The 14,326-nt window shown below is 45.5% G+C and overlaps 1 protein-coding gene across 2 annotated transcripts in view; it reads right to left on the bottom strand.

Moving 5' to 3' along the window:
- The window catches only part of MAP2K7 (mitogen-activated protein kinase kinase 7), a 55,261-nt gene extending 40,935 nt beyond the window's left edge, over positions 1-14,326 (bottom strand). For both annotated transcript variants that reach the window (XM_084609936.1, XM_084609937.1), the window contains exon 1: positions 14,187-14,326. In XM_084609936.1, coding sequence (XP_084466062.1) covers positions 14,187-14,310 — 124 coding nt within the window. In that variant the 5' untranslated portion in view covers positions 14,311-14,326. The remainder of the gene's footprint in view (positions 1-14,186) is intronic.

Below are 14,326 nucleotides of genomic sequence, written 5' to 3' on the forward strand. Positions count from 1 at the left end.
TGCTGGTACCCCAGCCTCCCAGCTAACCTACCTGGGCCATGTCCCTGTTACCTCCCTCCCATTAAGTCAGGCATGTTCTGCCCCATCACAGTGCTTGGGCTGCTTACAATTTGGAGAGGCTCATGTTTCTACCTCCTTCCCAACATAGTCTGCAGGATTAATCCAAGTCCAGAAAGAACCACTGTGATCATCTGTCTGACCCCCTGAACAACAGAGGCCACATTTCACCCACTCAACCCTGCATCTGGTTAAGCTCAACTTCTGGTTAAACCAGGGCAGGATCTTTTAGAAAGACGTCAAATCTTGGAATTATAGACTTCAAGTGACAGAGAACCCACAACAGCCTCCGGTAAATTGTTCCAGTGGTTAATTCCTCTGCACCTTATTCCTAGTCTGAATTTATCTTTCAACCACTGGATCAAGCAATGCCTTTGTGTGATAGATTAAAGAGCCCTCTACTATCAGAGCTTATCTCCCCACATACAGACCACGATCAAGCCAACTCCTAACTTTTCTGACGATCTCGGAGAGATTGCGCTCCTTATGTCTCTTCTAGACCCTCTTCCCTATTCTGAATCTTTTCCAATTTTCAACATTCTTTTTGAAGTGTGGACATCAGAACTGGATGCAGTATCTGTTGATGCTCTCACTAATACTGTATACCAAGGTTTACAGTAATACAGTAATACACTAATACTGTATACCGAGGTTTACAGTAATACAGTAATACTGTATACCGAGTCCCCCATACCATTACGATGACCTACATTCTTTGTTCCTAGGTTTATGATCTTCCGCTGTACTAAAAACACATGTTGCTCAAATGAGTCCAGCTCACCAAGCAATCCTGAGTACTCGGTATAACTTACCTGTCCTTATCACTACTCACCATTAAACCAACCCTTGTGTCAGTTGCAAATTTTACCACCACATTTTATCTTCTAGACCACTGACAAATATACTGAATAGTATTGGGCCAGGAACAATTGGGACTAATCGCACTGGGCCAGGAACATTGGGACAATTACTTTTGGAGATCTAGCAATTAGCCAGTTTCCAATCTATTTAATACTGGCTGCACTGATTTCATACAGTACCAACATTTTACTTACACAAAGCACAGCAGGGGTATCACAGATTCCAAGGCCAGACAGGACCGTTGTGATCATCTAGTCTGGCCTCCTGTATAACAGAGGCCTGAAACCTTTCCCAAAATAATTCTTAGAGCCGATCTTTTAGAAGACTGTCCAATCTTGATTTTAAAAATGGGCAGTGATGAAGAATGCACCACCACACTTGGTAAATTGTTCCAATGGTTAGCTACTCTCATTGTGTAAAAATATACACCTTACTTCCAATCTGAATTGTCTAGCTTCAACTTTGTTCCTGGCTGCTTAAAGTGGTACAGTTGCCTGATAGGATTAAGAGACAGTAGCTCATCACTGAGTTCACCAGGTCTGGAAATTCTGCTTGAGACTCTTTCCCACGGATGTAGGCAGGCATCTGTCAAATCATTCACTATAATTACAACCCCAGAAGGCATACAACAGCCGACTTTTCCACCCCTCCCCCAACCTGAACAGAAGTGGCCACCCCTACCTCACATCACCTTTCACTTTCCAGCTCAGTGAGCATCTTGTAAAAGGAGAATTAAATGAAGTACAGAGAACTGTACAGAATCCAAAACTGGTAGCAGATGCACACATTGGCACAAAGCACAGCTCTGCTCCGAAGAGCAACTTCACTTACTCCTCAGGCCTGCCTCTGTTTATGTGCTGGAGTCCGATCTGCTGACTGAAATAACTAGAAGACAATTTCCCTGCTTTTTACTCCTCCTAGACCATGGGGAGAGCTGGATTCGCTTTCTTCTTGTCCATCACCAGGATTGTTTAAGTTCCAATCAGTTATGCCTCGACAAACGCACTAAGGGGACAGGAATCACCAAGGGTCACTTGCCTTGTGTATCTGCAGATGATGCCCAAGAAGAAATAGAGCCAGCTTGACTCTCAGAACCCAGGTTTAGTTTCCAGCACTGGAAATTAAGGGAAGGGCACACCCATCTGATTGGGGACCACTGAGACACAATGAACATATAGCCCCTTCCCCCGGGGGCCGTTTGGACAGCCACCTCTCAGTTGTACTCCAAGTGGATGTGAATACGTTTTCAAATAAGAAGTGAATGTCAACAGCTCTTTCAGGTCTCTGCCAAAATCATAGTTCATGGGCAGCAGAAGCCTATGAGGTAGTGGAAACACCCCTCCTTAGCCTCTGATGCTCCCACACAGTGAAACTGACATGCTCATCAGAGTTGCAGCAGAGCAACTATGGCTACTGCTAAATTCCAGCAGCAGCTAGAGCTCTCAGTCAGGTTTAAAGCCCCATTCTGCTGGGTGCTGTACTAAGAAAGTAAAAATCATCCCTGCGCCAAGGGGCTTACAGTCCAAGATGCAACAAACGCAGCCTTGCCAACCCATTTAACTGCTTTGTAATGTTCCTTCAGGCCCCACTCCTGGAGTCATGGAGTCTCCTCTTTCATTTTTAGAAAAGAAAATAAGTTTGGGGGCAGGGGACTGAAAAACATGACCCCCAACAACTCAAAAAACAGAAGGCAAAAACATCAAATTCATATTTTTTTTCCAAATCTTACGTTTTTTATGTCAATCTCACGACTGGGGGTGGGGCTGGCCTATGATTTTTATGGTAGGTGGTACCACAAACCACAAGCTCAAAAATGTGAATAAGAACAAAGGTTAACATAGGCAGATGTGGACACAGCTGGAAAGCTCTGTCGGTTTGATTTCTTTTATATGTAAATAAGAAATATACAAGAACAAGAGCAAAAATCTCTGCTGGCTTTCTATCTACTGGTTCCAAGGCCGGAAAGCACCACTATGATCATGTAGTCTGACCTCCTATATAACACAGGCCACAGAACTTCCACAAAATAATTCCTTTTGAAGTAGAACTGATCTTTTAAACAAGCATCCAAACCGGATTTTAAAATTGCCAGTGATGGAGAAATACAAAAAGAAAGAAAATAAATGGAATGAAAGAAAATAATGCAAAACCAAGCAAGATTAGTCTGACCTAGAGGCCATCCACCCACTAGATGGCAGGGATGTCATGGCCAGGCTTGGCTTACAGGAAGAACAAGCCATGGACAGGAATGAATGGTGATGCTGTACTGCTCCCAGTGTCTGCTAAGATGCTCTGGAATTAAAAAAGGAAAGTGATGGAGAATCCACCACAGCCCTTGATAAACTGTTGCAATGGTTAATTACCCTCTCTGTTAAAAAATCTACACCTTATGCATGTTATACCTTTGTCTGCTAGACTGAAGAGCCCATTATAAAATATTTGTTCCCGGTGTCCATACTTACAGACTGTGATCAAGTCATCCCTTAGCTCTATATTTGTTACACTAAACAGATTGAGCTCCTTGAATCTATCAGCTGGCATTTTCCTGTAGGCATCTCCGAATCTCAAGGAGGGATCTGAAGCAAAACAGGATTTGCAGACAAGTTTGGAGGGGATGTCCCATGCCTAGGAGGATCAAAAATGTTTGTGGGAGAAGTGTCCACATCAACCATTTAAGTGCCTCCTTTCATTTCCCTCCCCCCCCCCCATTTCTTCACTCATAGCGTCTAGTAACAGACATGCCACTTTCAATCTATTAGAAGGAGTATATCCCCAGGGCAAATTGCTTCAATCATTTCCTTGAACTGTTCATTCTGTGTGTAGTATTACGAGCACAAAAGAAGGTTCTCTGCCATTCGATGGCTGTTATGCCACAATCACCCACTGATCTTCGACCTTGTCCCAGATGGCACACTAAGACCACCTGTGAATGAAGAGAGCAGGGACTTACACCATCATTGTGGCTATGTCTTGACAACAGCAACCTCAAAAAATGCCTTGCTTCAGGATCAAGCTCACCTATGTTTTGTTCATCCATTTCAATAGCAAGAGTTTCATTCAATGGGGCCTTTGATCTTAAAACCAAAGAAACCAATCTTCTAGTCTTTTAGAGATGGGCACAAATCCCTTCTCTCTTGTCGCTCAACAACTCTTGGCAATGTTCACACTTTACTTCAGAAGAATGATCTGATTTTGTTATTTCAGCCCATTTTGATTGCTTGCTTTCTACTCTTTCCATCAACATTAGGCAGGTCCAGTCAGAAAAACTCGCGGTGATGGCTGGAGCGTCCATTTGCAGCACTGATCAGTAGCTTTCACATTTATGACAGAATAAGAACAGCTTGGAACAGTCTTCGAAGAGTAGTAGAGAGAGCTAACTACCTCATTCGTTTTAAGATGCAGCTTGATGAATTTATGAACAGGATGATACGCTGGGGTTGCTTGCGACAGTAGGAGACTGGACTTCTCAAACCAGGAGGACCCTTCCAATCCTATACTCCCAAACAACCCTCAACCCGAATTCAGCACTGGCGACAAAGAAAGTAAGATGAGCTGGCCAGCTTCATACAGAACCACATCAACAGATCCACCTCCCCACAGTTCCTAGAATCTAATAAACCAAAACCCACTAACAGTTCACTCCCATCTCTTCAATATCCCCTGATTCCACCACGAGGCCCACACCCCTTTCAACCCATTCTCCTTTCCCCTGTATGCTTCTTGACAGCTAATTCTCCACTGGTTTCTTAACAGACCTAATAAGACTCTTAATGTCCTCACAGCTTCCCTTTAAAATAGCTCCATTTTTCCTTTACAGAAAGCAATCTGAGCCTGATGTTTCAAAATATCTTCCTCACTGATGTTAGGTTCAGAAAAATACTGCACAGGAAAAATGCTGTCTATAAAAAAAATGAAAAAAAACTAAATCACCCAAGAAATTCACTGGGCTGAATTGGTTTTTCTTTTCTGGTTTCTACACCAGAGCACATTTCTCTCTCGTTTACTCAATTTAACCCAACAGCAGAAGGGAATATCCCAGTGGCGAATCTGTTTTAGATTGTGAAGTTACATGGGAGGGGTGGGTCTCTAGTGTGCTCCACCCACCACCTGCAAACTGGTCACAGAATTCAGGCCCTGCGGCTTTAAGAAAGATCTCAGCTGAGGAAGGAGAAATAGAAATCCGAACTCAGCACTGGGTGGTTTAATAAGTCCTTCGACACTGGATTCAGTTAAAATGCAGCAATCTACACATCCTTCCGTTAAGATCTGAGCTTGATCCTATAAGCCTCCCTTTACTGAAGTGTGCAGACCTGCTGTCTTCAATGGGATTACCCACCCGAGTGAAGGCTGCAGGATTAGGCCCAGCAAGTTACTTTTGTTCACCTTCAAGCACAGACCATGCTCCACCGGCATCAAAGCTTAGCTGCCCAACAGGCTGGCTCTGGAAAGACATACCAGCCGCAGCTATAGCAACTAGCCTCCTATTCTGTCCCCCACCACAGTGCATGCAGTTAAATCCATCACTTCTTCAAGAGCTCAAGGCTAGAAGAAAGACAACACAAACAGAGCAACCAAAAAGCCCAGTCACCTCTGGGGGAGTCTCTCATAAGACTGATCAGCATTGTGCAAACTATCCCACGCAACACTGCTCTGAGGGGAGGCAGACATTCCAACAGTCACATACGAGCTGTTCACAACCCTCTCCGATTCGTTTAGCCCGAATATTAAGGTGCGGCTAGGGTCAATGGGGCAACTGTGTACCAAGAGCCCCTCTACAGTCACCATAAGGTTCACCTCACTCTTACCACCGGCTCCCCCACACAGTCCTTTGCTGTGCCACATCTGTCAGAAGATCCTTGGGGCTGGTCCCTAAAGCACTGTGTGTGTTGATGCCATAGTAGATATAGGATGTTCCTCTGAGTCACAGATTCATAAGACCACAAGGGACCATTGAGATCATCAAGCCTGACCTCCTACCTAACGCAGGCCAGAGAATTCCACCCTGTGATTTCTGCACTGACTCTGCCTCTTGCAAATAAGCTTGTGCACCTTTGTGTAGAAAGACATGTAGTCTTGATCTAAGATACTCTTTCTACTGCCCCAAGAAACCGTCAACCCCACTAACTCTGCAGAGCTATGGAGCACAAGCTGGATTCTCTTTGAACGCTATCTATTTATTATAGGCGGCAAGACCTGGTGGCAGAAAGAACCCAGCTGATTTTCCCACATCTAGTTCGGTGCTCACATGGTCCTTGTACTTGTAATATCCGACAGCAGGACTGGCTGAGAAGGGGAAAAGTCTCTTCTGACTTTAAACTGATCCCATTCAATTTGGATATGGTACAGGGTGAAACAGCTGCAGCATTTCTGCCAGAAGCTATTTGTGCACAGCCTGCACGAGTCACCAGAAGGCAATGCCGATGTTCGAAACATCTCTCAATCCTGGTTTCACAGCATGGAATCTCAGTGATTGCTGTGGACAACATCAGGATCCCGAAGCCTTCTAACTGGAGCGGACAGATTCCCTTAGGTTGTTATTCCCTGGACCCTACTTTCACAGAGTTTAAGGCCAGAAAAGACCAATTCGATCCTCTAGTCTGATCTCTTTGCCTATCACAGGCCATTAAATTCCAACCAGTTACTTCCTGTAATGAACTTGATACCTTGGGTTAGACTAAAGCATTTCAGTCCTCAGGTTGTGTACCATAGGCAGAGAACAGGCAAGACCAAGGTGCCACCAGGAAATGAGGTAAGACATGCCCAGATGATCCCAGCAGGCAATCCACACTCTGTACAGCAGAGAAAGGTGGAAAAAAAACCCCAAGACCCCTATCAGAGGACTCAATTGTGTAGCCTGGTTACAAGACAATGAAGGGGGAAAGAGGGTTTGCCTGCCAGAGGGGAGGAGGAATTCAAGTGGTACATAGAAGCCAGGAGGTGAAACAGAAGATTTAGCTTGATTGATGGGGAGACAACTTCACAACAAGAAGAGCTATTAGATTGCAGAAGGGTCCTGAGGAAAGCAGAAGAAGCCCCAAACTTGGGACATTTAAAATGAAAATGAGTGAAATACCACAAGGAACAATCCTCCACTGGACTCCTTAGGGAGTTGGAAATTTTTCCATCTTTAAGGCACTGATCCATTCAAGGGACTCCATACAGGCGTAAGAGTTTAAATTTATGGAGGAGACGGTATGACAGGATAACATGATTTTGGAAATTAATTAATCTTTAAATATTCATGGTAAATAGGCCTAATGGCCTGTGAGGGGATGTTAGATGGGGTGGGATCTGATTTACTACAGAGAATTCTTTCCTGGGTATCTGGCTGGTGAATATTGCCCATATGCTCAGGGTTCAGCTGATCGCCATATTTGGGGTCAGGAAGGAATTTTCCTCCAGGGCAGATTGGAAGAGGCCCTGGAGGTTTTTCGCCTTCCTCTGTAGCATGGGGCACGGGTCACTTGCTGGAGGATTCTCTGCTCCTTGAAGTCTTTAAACTATGATTTGAGGACTTCAATAGCTCAGACATAGGTGAGAGGTTTATCGCAGGAGTGGGTGGGTGAGATTCTGTGGCCTGCGTTGTGCAGGAGGTCAGACTAGATGATCATAATTATCCCTTCTGACCTTAATATCTAAGGATCTTTTTAAGAACATAAGAATAGCCATACTGGGTCAGACCAGTGGTCCATCTAACCCAGTATCCTGTCTTCTGACAATCATAGAATATTAGGGTTGGAAGAGACCTCAGGAGCTCATCTAGTCCAATCCCCTGCTCAAAGCAGGAGCAATCCAACTAAACGGCTGGTGCAAAATCCTTCAGAGGTAATGAACAGAACAGGGTAATTACTGAGTGATCCACCCCTGTCATTCTGTCCCAGTTTCTAAGAGTCAGAGGCTTAGGGACACCCAAAGCGTGGGGTTTTGTCCCTGACCATCTTGGCTAATAGCTATTCATGGACCTATCCTCCATGAACTTACGGAACTCTTTTGACCCCAGTTATACTTTTGGCCTTCAAAACAGCCCCTGGAAATGAGTTTCACAGTCTGACTGTACGTTGTGTGAAGAAATACTTCCTTATGTTTGTTTTAAGCCTGCTGCCTATTAATTTCATTGGGAGACCCCTGGTTCTTGTGTTATGTGAAAGGGTAAACAACACTTCCTTGGTCACTTTCTCCGCACCAGTCCTCTATCAGATCCCTCTTTACTTATCTCTTTTATAAGCTGAACAGTCCCCAGTCTTTTTTAATCTCTCCCATACAGAAGCTGTTTCATACCCCTAATAACTTTTCTTGCCCTTCTTTTGATGGGTCAGGTTGTAAGATACCACAGGCAATGTGTTCATTACAAAAGAGGACTGTCATTTGTTCAGATTTAAAGGGACAACAGCAGGACAAGAGTCATCCTATTCTGGCTTCCTGACAAACACCTGAGATCATTAAAGGCTATTTTTGCTTTCCAAGACTTGTGCCTCTGCAATTTGGCACTAAACTGAACTTCAGACTGGTCAGTTTCACTTTTGTTTGTAGTTGGTTTCACTTTTCCTTCTTAGGTGTGTTGTTGGGCTTGCATACAGGGAGATACTTACCATCCAAAGGGAGAAAAATATCCGTTTTCTTTTATTTAAAACTAAACCACAACAACACTTAATAGCAGATTTCGTATCTTTTTTGTTATAATCACCAAAAATACTTCTAGACCAGTACTGACAAGTGTTTCTAAAGACTGTTTGCAGTAGAAGAGTTTAGTGTATAGACAAAGCCCATCTGAACCTTGGTGGTTGTTGTTGTTTACTGTATTTTACCCTCAGATACCACATCAGGGTGTTCTCTAGGCAGCATGGTCCAGCCAGGCAGTGTGGTGCAGTGGACAGCAGACGGACTAGCACTTGGGAGACCTAGGTTCTATTCCTGGCTCTGCCACTGACCTGCGTGGTAATCTTGGACCTGTCACTTACCCTTTACATGTTTCTGTTTCACCTCCCACCCTTTGCTGTTTAGATGATAAACTCTTTAGGGCAGTGACTGTCCCTCACTATGTGTATGAACAGAAACCAACACAATGAGGCCCCCTTCTGGATTAGGGCATGTAGGTACCACTGGAATATAAATAATAACCAAATGACAGTTTTTAGGGTAATAATCTAGTTTCTTTCTTTGTCACTAATGCTACCAGAGCTTATAACAAGTGAGATGATTTTTAAAGTCCAATTTACTTGTCACTATTTATACTGATTGTTTTTGTATTTAACTCAACCTGGGCAATGAAAAGACAACTACAGTCTGTGTCACTCGCAGATTCTCAGCCGTGGGTTGCAGACACTCCATGTTTAGACATGAGAGTCCCCACTGCAATTTTAAGCCAAACACTGTGCTGTTTTTACAAAACTGAATTAGAAGCCTAATCAGTTTTCTTTATTCCTTCAGACTCTCCCTCATTATTGTACCAGCTCAATGCACTAGCATGGCTGTCATCCAGAACCAATCCAGAAAATCGTTCTGGATACTAACCCTTCAGTGGGCAGATTAGAATTCTGGCAGGGTTCTAGAATTCCCAGGATATGAATGAACCCGTCTTGAACTGTGAATCAATAGTGGCAAATCAACAGTGCCCAGAAATGGATGCACCCATTGCCTGTGTTAAGTGGGCTTCCTGAGAGCCCTTTAGACATTTCCAAGAAAACCCCCTTTGCTAAGCTTCTCGAATAAGCACAACTGTGATTCCCTATCTTGGCATTTCCAGCTCCCTCACATAACAAGCCAAGAGAGTTGAGACAAGCACCAACTGGCCAGCACCAGCCTGCCCACCCCTGTTACTGATTTTCAATACCAGAGAAGCAACATGCCAATGAGCTTCAAAAAGGCAGGACACAGCAAAGCCTTCCTGCTCTTCCAGCCCAACAGATGAATTAAAGGAAGGTAGGCGGCCTGGGCAGCAAGGCCAGAGATCTCTGAGGAGGCAGTTGGTGCGTTGTTTTTGGGCGGGGCAACAGAATGGTGGGAGCAAGGAGGAAGTGAGCAGCTAAAACAAGCACAGATTTCACTAAAGGATTTGGTCCTTTCTCCAAGCAAAATAAAAGCCCCAATGGGATGCTTCTCATCTATACTCACTGGGGCCCAAATGCAAGATTGCTTCCTACAGTACATTCTCCAAGGCTCTGTCCAACCTAGTGTAAATGTCCAGGGGACTTCTACCATCTTTCCTGGGTGAGACCATTGCACAGGCTAGTACACTGGTTCTCAACGAGGGTTCCGTGTAGCCCTGAGGGTATGCAGACATCTTCCAGGGGGTAGAATCATAGAATACCAGGGTTGGAAGGGACCTCAGAAGGTCATCTAGTCCAACCCCCTGGTCAAAGCAGCACCAATCCCCAATTTTTGCCCCAGATCCCTAGATGGCCCCCTCGAGGATTGAAGTCACAACCCTGGGTTTAGCAGGCCAATGCTCAAACTACTGAGCTATCCCTCTCCCTGCTCATCAAGATATTTGCCTAGGCTTACAACAGGCTACATAAAAAGCACTAGCAAAGTCAGGACAAACTAAAATTTCATACAATGACTTGTTTATACTGCACTACGTACACTATACACTGAACTGTAAGTACAATATTTATATTCCAATTGATTTATGTTACAATTATATTGTAGAAATGAGAAAGTCAATTTGTCAGTAATAGCGTGCTGTGCTACTTTTGTATTTTTGTGTGTGATTTTGTAAGCAAGTAGTTTTTAAGTGTGGTGAAACTTGGGGGTACACAAGACAAATCAGACTCCTGAAAGGAGTCCAGTAGTCTGGAAAGGTTGCGAGCCACTGGGCTAGTAGATCTCACAGGCAGGAAGTCTTCCCTTAACATTCAGCCTATTCCGCCAAGATATGCCCAGTTGAAGCATCCTAAATAATTCTTCTTCTTGGTACCTATGCCCTTCAAGTCCTTACAGACTCACGAGCCCACCCCTTAACTGTGGTCTTTCAAAAAATGAGCAGTACTTTCTACTGAGCATTCTGGCTTCTATAGATGTCAGAAGTCTTGACAAAAAGGATTATTTTCATCCTCATTTTACAGCTGGGGTAACTGAAGTATGGAGAAATGACTTGCCCAGCGTAACACAATAAACCAGGTTTAGAACCCAGGAGTCCTCAACTGTTGGAACCTAGGTCTAAGCGTCTAGACATCAGTGCCTCCATTAGGTGTTCATCTTAGATATCATCTCATTTATCACCTCACCACAGCATGGATCTTTTATACAAGAGCTGAACTGGCCCTGGTTCAACTCGAGTTGGATGGAATCATTTTTGACCAAATGAACTTTCATCAAAGCTCAAACATTTTGCGGAGATGTACTGGTTTTGACAATCACCTGGAAGGTTTTTTTGTCCAGGACTTGAAAGACAGAAACCCTCTCCCTCTATAGCCTGATGGCTAGAGCACCAGCCCGGAAAACCCAAGTTCAAGTCCTCACTCTGCCTGATTTAGAATGATCTGGGATGAAGAACTCTGCTCTGTATCAGGTAGAGCAGGAATTAGAACATGGGTCTCCCACATTCCAGCCCAGTGCCCTAACCACCAGGCTATATAACATGAGACACCCCCATGCTTCTCCCCTGCCCCTCCACCTACCTGGGCCCAAAAATCTCCCTGAATAGAAAACCTCAACTTTTGACCCAATATCAGCAATTTCACATTCATAAAGATGTTGGAAAGCCTGTTTGTGTTCCAACATGGAACAAAAATAAGTTTCCGCCACAACACGGAATCATCGTCCTCCTGACACTAGAGCCATCTACACTCCAACCTATGCTGACTGCTGACAGAGAGCCTGCTGTTCCAAAGTAACAAGTTTCAGAGTAACAGCCGTGTTAGTCTGTATTCGCAAAAAGAAAAGGAGTACTTGTGGCACCTCAGAGACTAACCAATTTATTTGAGCATAAGCTTCCGTGAGCTACAGCTCACTTCAACGGATGCATCCGATGAAGTGAGCTGTAGCTCACAAAAGCTTATGCTCAAATAAATTGGTTAGTCTCTAAAGTAACAAGTGTCTTCAGTTGCAACAGGAATCCAGGATGCTCACCACCTTTCTCTGCCTCACAGTCACGAAGAGAAAGCATTAAAATCTCTCCCTCAAACACAGTCCATATTTAGTGCATACAGATCAGCCTTTGAAAATTCTACTTGTCCTTGGCAAGTAGAGAGTTTATTTTTCATCATCACCATGGTAAAGCTAAGCAAGTAGATTGGGTTACTAGACAGTAAATTCCTAAGATGATTTTCTGAGGCTGGTATCAATCAGCTTACAGTTAATTTATTCATCTTTTGGCTTAAAACAAAGCACACTCAGGACAAGCACCCAGCCACAGCACAGTCTCAAGGTGGTAACTACACAACTAATTGGGGAGATGAGACACCAATTCTGTGCCGTGGAGGAAAAGAAGCGAAACAGCTACTAAGAGCCTGCTTGATGAGTAGCTTTTGAAAACTCATCACCTTGTAATCGCTCTCCAGAAATTATTGCCTGATAGGTAACTGGGCCAGCAGGAGAATCTAGCACTCCCAAGGCTTGTTGTGAGCATATAATTACATGATCATGTAACCATCATTTAATTACACAATCCTCTTTCTAATAATTTAAAAAGCCCACATCACAATAATATCTGAGCTGCTCACACTCATTAAGGAACTTTACCCTCATGGAAGCCCTGTCAAATAGGGTGGTATTATCCACATATTACAGATGGGATACTGAGGCACTGGCTAGATTAAGTGACTCAAGGTCTGTGCCTAAGGCAGTAACTGAACTCAGGTCTCCCAAGTCCTAGTCCCACCGCCTTACTCACGATTAGAACATGTTTCCTACCCTCATTCAGCCACACAAAGCTTCAGAAGTAAAAGCACTGTTCTTCCTCTCTGACTGACTAGCCTGAACCCAAGGCAGAAAGGACACACAAACCTTTCCACATCTAACTATCTCGCACAATTATGCAACTGACTGACATTTGCTTTTTGGTAGCCTCAAGTGTGCTACAAGTCAGTTTGCACATGTGCACACACACGTTTGCCACATGCTCCAAGCCTGGCTGAGGTGCCAGTTGACAGGATAAGAAGAGACTGGCATTTCCACCCAAATCACTGCATGCTCAGAACATTAAAAATATCATCTACCTTATTCCCACACCCACCAATTTAGAGTCTTGCACATGTACCCTCTCCTAAGGCCTCAGTAGATGACCACCCCAAAAGCACTTTCACCATTAATATTGACAGGTCACCTATGGGGAAGCCCTCATCCTGTCTCCAAACAAATGGAGTGTTACATACCAGGCAACCTGATCAGCTCACTCTCTCCTCCCTCACTCTGCATAGCCAATGGTCTCTCCCTTCTCCTCCTCATATAGGCCTGGTGGTAAGGGGCAACCCCGGTTCTTATCATCTCTACCTGAACATCCCTCTCCCACATATACAGCAAGCAGCAATCCCTGCTGTACTGTCCCCATGTCCCTTGGGGAGATCCTTATTCACTTCCCCATTCCCTCTTCTCCCAGAATATGGAGAGACTCCCAATCATCCTTCCACCCCTCATCCCCCCAACACCATTATGATCCCAGTCCCATCTATTCTCCTCCTCCTATCACAAACAAAACTGTCACAAAGAGTGGCAGAGTCCCCTCTGCTGGTCGCACACCCTTCTCCCCTCCATCATGGCCCACTGCGCTGGGCCAACTCCAAAAACCAACCTCTTCAGCCTGGATCCCTTCTTTCCCCCAGAACAGTCCCTCCCTCCCCCCCCCCCGCCCCAACTGCAAGCCCACCTGCCTCAGATTCCTGTCTCCCTCCCCACTCAGGGCCCTCCCTATCCCCCTTCTCCAACCCCCCAACTCCTCCCCCCAGAGGCCTACCTCGCCCTCTTTCCCCGCACAGATCCCTGTGGCCAATGGCTCCTCTCTCACCCCCACCCCACCTATCATCCCAGAGGCCCCTCACAGCCTTTACTCACAGGCCTCAATCCCCTTCCCCTCACTCCCCAAGTCCCGCCCCTCCCTGCCCAAACCCCCTTAGGCCCCTCCTCCCCTCCAGGGCCCCAGTCTTCAAGCACCCCCTCCCACGGGGACCCCCCCACCCCCAGAGCTCAGACCCCTCCCCTCGCGCTCCTGCCATGCCGGGGCCCCTCCCACTCCAAGACCCCCAGAGCTCAGACCCTTCCCCTGCCAAGCTCGCCCCGCCCCGGGGCCCCTGTCACCCCCGGGGCCCCTCCTCTCGCGGCCCCCCCCTTACTGGGCCGGGCCCGGGCTGGGCTGATCTCCAGGTTCAGGTCGATCTTCCGCCGGGCCTCCCGATTCTCCTGCTTCAGCTTGGCCTCCAGGCGGGACAGTTTCTGCTCCAGCGAGGACGCCGCCATCTTCCCCCCGGAGCCA

The sequence above is a fragment of the Lepidochelys olivacea genome (assembly GCF_965140295.1).
Source record: "Lepidochelys olivacea isolate rLepOli2 genome assembly, chromosome: 20".
Lineage (NCBI taxonomy): Eukaryota > Metazoa > Chordata > Testudines > Cheloniidae > Lepidochelys > Lepidochelys olivacea.